This window comes from Sinocyclocheilus grahami, unplaced genomic scaffold (genome assembly GCF_001515645.1).
Source record: "Sinocyclocheilus grahami isolate Dianchi unplaced genomic scaffold, SAMN03320097.WGS_v1.1 scaffold254.1, whole genome shotgun sequence".
NCBI lineage: Eukaryota > Metazoa > Chordata > Actinopteri > Cypriniformes > Cyprinidae > Sinocyclocheilus > Sinocyclocheilus grahami.
In genome coordinates, this window is record NW_015505433.1 from 1,225,784 (window position 1) to 1,237,668 (window position 11,885).

General features: G+C 37.4%; 1 protein-coding gene across 1 annotated transcript in view; it reads left to right on the forward strand.

The window, feature by feature from the left end:
* The first annotated feature begins 5,530 nt into the window (after window positions 1-5,530).
* LOC107598716 (RNA-binding protein 33-like) overlaps window positions 5,531-11,885 on the forward strand; it is a 14,140-nt gene continuing 7,785 nt past the window's right edge. Inside the window, exons 1-2 of the mRNA XM_016290124.1 lie at window positions 5,531-5,774; window positions 8,566-8,842. Of these exons, the coding sequence (XP_016145610.1) occupies window positions 5,605-5,774; window positions 8,566-8,842 (447 nt within the window). The 5' untranslated portion in view covers window positions 5,531-5,604. The remainder of the gene's footprint in view (window positions 5,775-8,565; window positions 8,843-11,885) is intronic.

Sequence of the window (11,885 nt, forward strand, 5' to 3'; positions counted from 1 at the left end):
ATGTAGTACTCCGTTTACAAAATATTTAGCAAATACCTTTAACGAAAAGGCAAAAACTTAAAAGCTTACATAGATGTACAAGTAAAATGACTACTATTAAAATCAGATTCATTCAGAGCCCAATTTCAGCAGTCTTTAGCCTAAATACCGCAAAATGTTAGAAAATTGAAACAGAAACGTTCACAACACTGTATGTCTAAAAAAAAAGAGAAAATATTTTATGTTTTTGTTTGAATGGAGCTCTTGCGCTCTCTGTTAATCATAACACATTTCTTATGGATATAGCTAAACTAATTCTTAATATTTTAAACACATTTTTGTGTCATAATGCGTATTCATTTTAATGATTACGTTATACATAAACAACTTATCAAACCTAGAGGCCATCTACCGCTACAATATGAATTACAAAATAAATTCACACCATAACCTTGTGTGACCTTCAAAAATTATATTTTTTATTTGTTACATCCTTGATAATGTACCTAATTATAATTACATATCTGCAGCTATGAAAATGAGACAAGGTTTTTTTAAGTCTACGTTTAAGTCTATTCAATTATTGTAACTTGTAACATTTATTTGCTTAGATGTTGTTGTTTTTTTCTTGTTTTTATTGCACAACCCCTCTGGGTCAGGGCATGATACCATCCTGTGTGTGCTGTGTCACAATTTCTTTCACTAAGCCACTTTACACTGACTCAACATAATATGAAGGGACCACTATATTTACCAATGTATAGCCTTGTGCCTCCTGTGAAGCAGCCATCTTGTTTTGCAGTCCTATGACTGCTTATTTGATATCAATATCAAAGAGAGATGTCTCTGTCTGCTTTAAAACTATAATGCATGAGCATGCAAAGCCAAGCCACATGGGCAACAGATTCATGGTGCCTTTTCAAATCTGGAATTATACAAACATACATCAGGTCAAAAAAGGATGATTTACAACAATTTAAGGGGAAGAAACCAGACCCAGCACTCAGATCGAAAGATAAACGTAAAGGAAACAACAAATTTGAAAGGCAGCATGGAAGCCCATACTAAATCTGAAACGTTTTAATCTGCACGCCATATGAATCCTGACAGAGTGCACTGCATTTTGATTAACATTCGTGATTCTAATCTAAAGACAATATAACGTAAGGATCAATTGGTATCTTTTAAATACAGCAAGGAAAAAAAATTGTACAACAAAAATACAATAAAAATAACCTATTGAGGAAATGCGTCATAATAAATGCTTTCACTATATAATAAATAAGGTATAAAGGGGAACCAGGAGTTGTTATAAGTTTTACTCCGGTGAATATTGCTCAGTATTTTCTGCAGTCAACTGATGCTTCGGCACATACCTTAAAGTCTTGGCAATACAAAAAAGCTACTGTTTTACCATTATTTGCTGATGAAAAAATACATCACACATTGACCTTTTGTGGTAGGGCATGTTGTCACATTATAGTATATGGGGCCATTGAACAGCCTCGTATGACTGTTCTGCTAAATTAAAATGATTATGAAACAAATAAGAGTGAAACCGCAAACATGTAAATGTCATTGTACAATAACCTTAAACCACTGTTCTGAGCGACAATATTGCAATTGATATATATCATATATTTGCAATATTTTCCACAATATAAACCTTATGCCCTAACCTCACATTTATTGAACATATAAAACAAAAACTGTCAGCTGAATAATCATTTTTCAGTTATAAATATCAGTTGTAGTCAGGCTATAATTGTTCCTTCATGACATAGTTGATTTTGTCTGTCACTTATCAACCCAAAGGCTCAAAAATAGGACGATAACGGTATTTTAAAATTCACTCAAATGATTGCAATATGTCAGTTGTTAATTATGATAGAACTTTTAGTAGCTAACTGAACTCTCATATTTGTTCCAACTAGCCACCGTCTTCCGTGTATTATTGTCGGATGAATCAAATAAACTAGCTGTAGCCTATTTAATAACTCATTTGGGAACTTATGATGCATTTGAATTGGCTAAGTCAAAGCATCTGAATGCTTTACTGTACTAGCTATTGTGGAACAAACCACTTATGGACGAGAGCATCCAAGAGCGCAACAGAACTGCACTGACACCAGTTGCGAGCTGTGGCCGGAGACATCACGACTTCAAAACAAGTGTTACAGACACAGAAACGCGGAAGGAGCATCTGCCCGTTTCTTTTTTTCTCAGTAGTTTTGCCAAATGCCTTTGACGTCTACGTACTGTCATTAGACTATCCAGCCCTTACCTAAAATCGAACTTTTTACTAGAAAAACAGCGAAACCGCGGTGAATTACAACGCAGTCATCCACCGCAAGCGAAAATCTCACGCGCACAGACGGGCCTTAAATTGCGGATAAAGAGCAGCAGGCTGCATGCTTGTACAGCGTCCAGACACGCTGATATTCACACTGCACTGCAGCACGCTGTTGTGGCATCACGAGTTCATGGGGTTAATGAGAAACCGGGCTCACGTGAGCACAGGTGCGTCAGCTGTCTGAAGAGATGATCGCGATAAACTCTTTCTTCATCTCGCCGAACGACACGCGCTAACATGTAATCACAGTCAAATGAGCGCCCTGCAGCCGATCAGCGGTTTACATGCGCCGTCTTGTTTACTATGATTAAGCAACATCGCACACAGTAATATAGCCATTCATAAACAACACAATCCCCATAACAACGGCAGACTGTATTAGACAAAAAGATTTGCGCCCCACCACGATCCTCTTACCTGTGATTTAATGAACTGTCTGGTGAACATGGAATAAAACTTTGAAATGCGCTACAATAGAATCTAGCTTTCAAGCTACGAGATAACTACAGTGTTGGATGATTGTAAAATTCCGCTCTGTCTCCCTTTGTCTTTCTAATGAGTATGAGCGAGACTCTGGATGAACTCCATCACCATTTTGATCAGTTTCAGACAGACTCCAGACACTCTCTGGCCACTCGCAGCGGCTTCGCGAGCGTCGGCGCGCCACAGACTGACAAGCTCCAGACCAATGGCGTCCCGAACTGGAGCATAATATCCAATAACAACAGCCCCCAAAAATGATAACCTCTGAATGACTCCCCGGATGGGTGCAGAGAGAAAAGAATCTTTCGGAAACGCAGTCAAAGAAATATGATTGGGGAGGTGAGGATGAATCAGATTGATCATGCAGACATCATAACGCTTGCTGATATGGATAAACTCTTGAGTCGCAAGAGAGAAGCAGACGGCATAATATTTGCTTTTACTCCGCGGGCGACCGTAGCTTTAAACAGTTGCCTGGATAGCATCACCAAAGGATAACATATTAAATATAAAAAGAGTGTAGGCTACTTGCTGATCCATCTAATTTGAGGTGCTTGTATTAATTATATTTCAAGAGAAATTAAAACCATAAACTAAAAATATAAATAGTTTATTATAAAAGAATAATAGGACGTTGGCATTTCATATAAATAGCTAGGCTACATGATTACACATGTGCTTGGTGTAATCATTGTTGGTTCTTAAGCCAATTAACAGAATTTGGGTTGGTAGCTAACATGAAGTAGTAGGCTACAATGTTGTAGTGGTTTATTACAGAGACCAGGTCCAGTTCCTGTAAAGCCCTTCAACCTGTCAATCCTACAGTGCATCACTGTCAACTGCACTGAGGCAGATCAGATTTTAATGCTGTTTTCACGTTCAAGTATTTGATTTAGATTACATGCTAATGGAAACGTGCTTCCCAGTGAACATAATGTTGTAAATTGGTAGTTGAACGGCTGAGAAAGTAAATATCACAAGAACTGCACTTGATACAGTCTTCCAGTGGCTTCTTCCAAATAGCATCTGTACTGGTTAATTACTCACCTTCATGCCATTCCAAAGTATGGTTATGTTAGCATCTGTACCGCTGCCTCGACAGACGGCAAGACTTGTTTTATCCAGGCCAGAGATACAACTCATGTGTTTCGAGAAGATCTCTATCTAAATCAATACGGGGCTGTTTTGTCACCCCGTAGTAGCAAGTACGTTTTTGTGTGTTAAATGTAGGCGTGATGTTATGTAAAGTGTGTGTTGTAGTGGTTTATTACAGAGACCAGGTCCAGTTCCTGTAAAGCCCTTCAACCTGTCAATCCTACAGTGCATCACTGTCAACTGCACTGAGGCAGATCAGATTTTAATGCTGTTTTCACGTTCAAGTATTTGATTCCCAGTGAACATAATGTTGTAAATTGGTAGTTGAACAGCTTAGAAAGTAAATATCACAAGAACTGCACTTGATACAGTCTTCCAGTGGCTTCTTCCAAATAGCATCTGTACTGGTTAATTACTCACCCTCATGCCATTCCAAACCTATGATCACTGTCAACTGCACTGAGGCAGATCAGATTTTAATGCTGTTTTCACGTTCAAGTATTTGATTTAGATTACATGCTAATGGAAACGTGCTTCCCAGTGAACATAATGTTGTAAATTGGTAGTTGAACGGCTGAGAAAGTAAATATCACAAGAACTGCACTTGATACAGTCTTCCAGTGGCTTCTTCCAAATAGCATCTGTACTGGTTAATTACTCACCTTCATGCCATTCCAAACCTATGTGACTTACTTTCTTCTGTGAAACATAAAAGAAGATATTTGAAAAAGTTTCTCTTTGTTTTTCATTTATATAATGGGGGTAAGTGGTCAGCGCACTGTTTGGTTCCCAGCATTCCTCAAAATATCTTCTTTTGTGCGGAAGAAAGCCATACAGTTTTGGAATGACAGGAGGGCAAGCAAATGATCGCTGAATGTTTCGATTTTGGATAAACCGTCCCCTTAAGATTAGAGATATTCTTCAAAGACTAGTAAATTTGAGAAAAGAGAAATTGTGGTGCTTCAGAATCTTGAACCTGAACATCTCGAGCACAAAATCTTGGCTTTGCAGACTAGGGCTGAGCATATACAATTATTTAAACATGACACATAAAGTATAATTTTATATAAATGTAATAATGTAAGACGAATGTGTTTCGTTTTCTTGTGTGCATGTAGATGATGAGTTTGATGAATATGATAAGCCTGGTGCTGAAAGGTCAAGAAGACGGAGAGGAGAAGATGATGACTTGGAAAGGTAAGTCTTCACTGTCTCATTCCTGGATTAGATTTTATGTCTCTATTAAGCAGAATGAAAAAAAATAATAATAAAGAGAGCATCAGTTTCCCAGAAGCACTCGTAGCATTTCAGCAAAAGTCTTTCATGGCATTCAAAATAAATCTCACCAGCATAGATATAGAGTCTATTGGTTGCCGTGGGGTGTGGTTTCTGCAAAGCAAATGAAGTTGTTGCTTTAATATCTTGCTTTGCTCTACTGAAACGGTGCAAGGCATTTCAAAGATTTATTGTGAAAGCACCATCATTTTTGAATCATAAATGTATCAATTCACAGTGATTTGGAGGAGGGAGACTTACTTGCAGAAGATTGGCTGTCATCTAAAAAGGTAAAGTGATTTCCATCATTGCCAGTTTCTCCTCTACTTAAACTTATTTTTCAGTTGCAGCCTTTTTCAGTGCTTTTAAGCAATCTTAACTGATAGAAATACATAAAATATTCCCAGCAGGTGTACTTGATGTTCAAGACTTATGAGGTCAACAACATATGTAACAATTTCACCAAAATATCAATCATATTAAGCAGAAGATTATTTATTTTTTGTCCACCCCAGAACCCCTCAGAGCTGTCGGATGAGGAGCTAAATGATGACCTGTTACAAAGTGATGAAGAAGACCAAAATGCAAGGTACCCTAACAAAGCCAACAAATAAAACCCTACACTCTAAAAAAATAAATAAAAAAATGCTGGGTTAAAACCAGCTATTGCTGGGTTTTTTATTTTGACTCAGCTGGTTGGGCTAAATGTTTTTACCCAACATGATGGGTTGTTTTATTTAACTCAACTATTGTTTAAAAATTACTATATTGCTGGTTTAAAATGGGCTGGAAAATAAAACATTACACAAAGAATTACTAGAGACAACAGCAATAATCGAAAGATGAACATTTATTAATAAGCAAGAACACCCATGGGGAAAAAAAAGACAAATTGAATTTATTTGGGTGAATAGTTTACAAAATTACATACATTTAAACTCGTTTAACAAGCATTTTAGAAAAAAAATATATAACATTTTAATTCAAGTATATTAAACCATTCTCTGTTATCCCTTTTAACCAAAATAGTGCTGATTCTTGTGCCGGTGTTTCACCAAAATCTGAGCCAGTGATGGGCTGCTTTTCGGCTGGGGAACTGCAAACCTCAGACTGCCGCCTCGCGTTTCACTCATAACTGAAAGATGCTGTGACTGACTCCATAACCTGCCCATAAACAAGCAGTACTGAGATTATTTGAACATAAAAATAAATTAAATTCAGTATTATGTTGAATAAAATCAGTTATGCAAGGCAAAGCGTTTCCATCATGCAAAACAACAGCTGCTGAGACGTTTCGTCGGAGTGAGAGGGAGGGGTGTATAGTTTCAACGGTCAGTGTGATTGACTAACCCAACGGCTGGGTAATAGGGGTGTGCGATATTGACAAAAAATTAAATCTCGATATTTTCTGGGATTTTATCGATAACGATAATTAGACGATATGTTGCTGAGTGTGTTATTGTGCTGGTACCTTAAGGACTGCCGAAGACAGCGGACTCCTAATGTTTTTAATATTCTTCATATTCTGTGTGGTGGTCAGTTCATACTGATAGAAATTAATCTTTTCCAATAAGTTTAAACTGATTTTTGCATTTTATGGGCATTTTTACCTTTATAAAGCCATTTTTTCTAAAAGTGTCCATTATCTTTTGAGTCAAATTCTTACATTTAATCAGGGAATTAGAATAATAAGTCATTTGGGCTGTCACCAAGCAAATTAAATCAACACAGAAGCTGCATCTGAAGTGGCATTTAGATGTATTTACACACATGTATTTTGTTTAATGCAAGACATGAATGCATTTAACCTGTAATTACAAATGCATAAATAATGTTTTGATATATTAAACATAAAACGTTGAATACTGATATTTTAAATGATTTAAAACATGAAAAAAATCTACAAAAAAAAGAAAAGAATGAAAAAGCCGAAATGTGAAATTAAAACCGCAAGTAGGCGGCAGCAAATCACTGTTAATAAGTGAGTCATTGCGATTGAACCGAATCATTTAAACGGTTGATTCATTCAGGAACGTAACACCGTCATGTTGCTCAGAGACACAAAACAGCACTGTGGCTGTATTCGGAATGATTTTTGTTGGCGAAATAGAGCAAAAACAAGCAATATGGTGTCTAAAACATAAGTATCTTAATTAACTTATTGTTTATTGAATTCAATGTCACATTTGTAATCATTTTTGGAGAAAAATGGTACTCTTCGTGTGAAACTGAATAACTATATGAAGTGGTATAAATATATAAATTTTCTGCCATGTCTTGAATTTGTGATCATTCTAAATGCATTTTAATAGACTGAATCATGCAGTGAAAGAAAACACACTAAATGCGCACACGCACTAGTCTAGACTTCACGTAATGTATGCGTGCGCTCTGTAGGGATGTTTTGAATGGTTTTTGCAAAATACTGGATAATGTCAAATCGCACATCGTTAAAACAACAATTACGATATTATCGCAGACTATATATATCGCACACCCCTACTGGATAACACAAAAACTACCAGCACTGGAAAAAAAACAACCCAACATATGACCCAACAGGCTCAACCCAGCATTTTTTAGAGTGTAGACATTTATAAGTTATCTTGTATTGCTGTTTTTGGTCACTTCTTTTATTGAAAAACATAAACTATTGGGTGATGAGACATGAATGAAAATTCCTGAAAATGCCCTGACTAATGTGGATTAAAATTATTTGTTTTAGAAGACCAATATGGCACTCATATCAGTGTAAACATTCAAAATGTTCTTTTCTTTTGGGTTAATTGTCAAATTACTAATTGCGAATCTTCTAATATGATAAAATTGCAATTGTTTTAAGTTAATACAGTTGACGCTACTGCTTGCTAAATCTGAAGATGAGATACTTTTTATGATTATGAATGTCAAAATAGTCTGCAGTATCCCAAAATAGCCTGTATTAAAAGTATTTTTTGCCTTTTTTGCTTTTTATCGTTGTTGCACAGAAAAATGTAAGCTTAAAATGGATATAAAATATCACATTACCCAAACTTTTCAATTTGTCAAAATTGCCTTCACCCCATAATTTATGCAAAGCTTCTAAAATCAATTTATGCTTGCTCTAAAATCAATAGTTCATCCATAACATAATTAGAGATGACATTGAACTAACTTTGACACCTGCCTTAATCAAACAGCTTTCTTTTTTTGCAATAATAATAAAAAAAAAAAAGAGTTGTTTAAAATAAAAATTTTAGGTGACATGCTTCACTTCAGACTCTAATATAGTAATTGTGGTAACGGAAGGGCAAGCACAATAAAAATCTACAAATTCATCAATTTATTGTCCAGAGCTTAACACATGCTTGTCTGTTGATGTCTTTGTGTCTGTGATCCAGTGGTCAGGGTGACGTTGTGAGTTTAAATGCCACACTGGGTCTGGGTACGTCTGGGCACCTTCAAGATGAAGACCCTGATGGAGGTGGATACACTGAATACACCTATGAAGAGACAGAGCGGGGCCAACCGGGTTTCTCTCAGGGTGAGGAATATGAGGGAGATGAGTACCAAGGGGAAGATGAAGAGGTGGAATACACAGGAAACCAGAATTGTGATGAATATCAAGATGAAGTGCTGGACCTACAGATCGACGAGCCACTGGATGATGATTTTCAAGTAAGTAACACTTTCTCTTGCTATCTCTATTGCTTGCACACACTCCCCATAATTAGGTCTGTTGCGGTGAAGAAATTTCTCTTTGAGGTGATTTTTAATGGCTCAATATCACAATATGTGGTGATATCGCTAGAGATGCAATGATCGACCTGCCAGCGACCGGAATTGGCCGTTTTTCCACATGATTGACTCTGACCGGTGACCAGTCAGTCTGACAATTCCGAGCCAGGCTGTTTTGACATCACACCTACGCTCATATCCGCATGTAAATATGTAGTCAGTGTGGAAATTCTTCACTGTGAGTGAAGAAGACACAAAGTTCCCAATTTGTAATACATGTAGGCCCAAAGTAAACCTTGGGGAACCGCAGGAAGTAGGTTTTTTAAAGGGGCAAGTGAGAGAATTTTATATGCCCAACCGGACAAGAAGCCTGATTAAAACCTCCAAAACAAAACTAACTAGGGAAGCACTGAAACTTGGATTTTATTTCATTCAGTGTAAACGGCGACTGATAATGTATTGATGTCATGCCAGATGAGGCTCGAGCAGCCTGTCTGATTGAGAGAGAGACGTGCAGAAATCAAAACAAATGAGCACAACATCACACACAAAGTAACTCACAGAAAGTTACAGATACATAAATATTTATAAATATGATAAAGATATTTATAAAATATGATTTAGGTAAGCAACATTACACGACCAAGATGTTTCCCCGAATATCAACACGATTGCGAAGTGACACTGATTTTATACAATAGTAGTTCAATAAACAAGAAGTTAAAATTAAGTGACTTACATTTTAGACACATCATTGACTCTTTTTGCTCAATTTCGCAAACGAAACGTGTCTCCCAGCAATACAGCACTGTTTGGTTACTGAATTAATCCACATTTTTGAAGGAATGGACTGAGTCAATGATTCAGTAACCCATTCATAAAGACAGTCACTTGCCTCCTCCATTTAAATTAATCAGCTGAATGAATGACTAAATGACTCGCTCATTTGCCACCACCTACTGGTGGTTTGGTTTCATATTTAAAAGTATCGTTGCATTTCTCCCAACATTTCTTAGTTGTATGTTCGAAAAATTATTTAAAACATTAATCTTATAAAATTATTTATGCACTTGAAATTTTGCAGTGTAAATGCATTTATGACACCTCAGCTTCATCAAACAGTATGTATAAATGCATCTAATGCCAGTTAAGATGCAGATTCTGTTTCCTCTGCAGTGGAAAGATGGAGTTTGTTGATACTGATTTCATTTAAACTAACAACTGTACATTTTTTGTGAAAGATGACACATTTAATAGTTAAGCCTAGCTCACTCTACAGGAGTTTTAAAACGAACCTAACCGATTATTAAATCTAGTTGCAGCACACACATAAGGAGAATCTTTGCAGATTATCTTGCCTCAAATCTTAAACATGCACACACTACAAGATATTATTAAAGGGGTCATATGATGTGATTTCAAGTTTTCCTTTCTGGTTGGAGTGTAACAAGCTGATTGTGTATAGATAAGATCCCTGAAGTTGCAAAGACTAAAGTCTCAAAACCAAAGAGATATTCTTTATCAAAGTTAACGCCCCCCTAAAATGGCTCATTCTAACACGCCCCCACATATCTACCTCACTATGTGGAAATATTTGCATAATGCTGCCCAAATGTTCACGCAAAGAAAGAAGGCGTGGTTTCAGTAACACAGTTAGTGTTGAAGCAGCCATATCAGGGAGACACTGTGTGTTTCTAGGCGAAAGCAAAAGAACTTTAGTTCAAATGTTCAAATGCGGAGTTTTGCGCATCGTGTGTGTGTGTGTGTGTGTGTGTGAGAGAGAGAGAGAGAGACAGCGTCACATCAGAGAGAGCGAGAGAGAGACAGCGTCACATCAAAGTGGAGTCAGCTGTCTTAACCGTGGCTTGTGTACTGCACACATACCAGCTTCATCACTGTGTCTGTCACGCGACTCTGTTCCCCTTTCGGGCTCTGTCTTTACATTTATTTTGAAAGATGAAGCTCGCGATTATGGTAAGGGGCGTTACATTTCCGACGAGTGCTTGCGGTGTTCGGCCAATCACAATGCACTGGGTCAGCTGGCCAATCAGAGCAGACTGCGCTTGTCGGAAGGAGGGACTTTGTAGAAAACGAAGCGTTTGAGAGAGGCGGGGCATAGAGGACCTACAATAATGTACAGTATTTTAAAAATAATGTGTTTTTTGAACATTAAAGCATGTCAACATATTCTGTTACACCAAATACACAAAATAATGATCTTTAAAAAAGCATCATATGGCCCCTTTTAGATTATCATGCCAGAGGGAGCGCCTCACGTGATCTCACGCAGCAGATCGTCATTGATATTTCAGTGATGTTTACATATGTTAGCTAGTGTGCTAGCTGCTTTCTACACTCACCCGGTACATTCAAAACTGAGGCGATTTCACTCCAGTGCTTCTCTTTCTCCTTACAGTTGTGATACGTTTTCGACACATTATACAGACAGTCTGTTACTGTAAAACGTCAAGAAGCAGTTTCCTCCGTCTCAACTATCCAACGGGGCCGTACAGCAGCTGTTTTGTGGTCACGCATTGGCTATTGTGAACGTACTGACGTGATCATATAGCTGTCATCATCCCAGTTTAAATCCTAAATATCAAACATGTTTGATATGATCGGGGTGGCCCTGATTTGTGTGCGAGCAGATCGGGAGGTGCAAGATTCGATCGGTGAATGCCTCACATTACCAGATAATCCACGCCAAACATCAGGACAGATCGAGGGGCTTGACAAGATTTTTGCTCCGATTCTCAGGAGGGGGAAATCGGGGCTAAATCGGGCTAAAAATCCTATAGTGTGAGCCAGGCTTTATGGAAAAAAAATGACCAGTTATAAACATAGTGGGAAATGACATCTGTTTTGTTATACCGTTCTCAATTTCAGTTAATTGTTATTTCTACCTCTTTCCGGTCACAGAGCACTTTAATTTGAGAGTTGTTTAAGTGAGAGAACATCTGTAACTTAGTCCAGATTGAGGGAA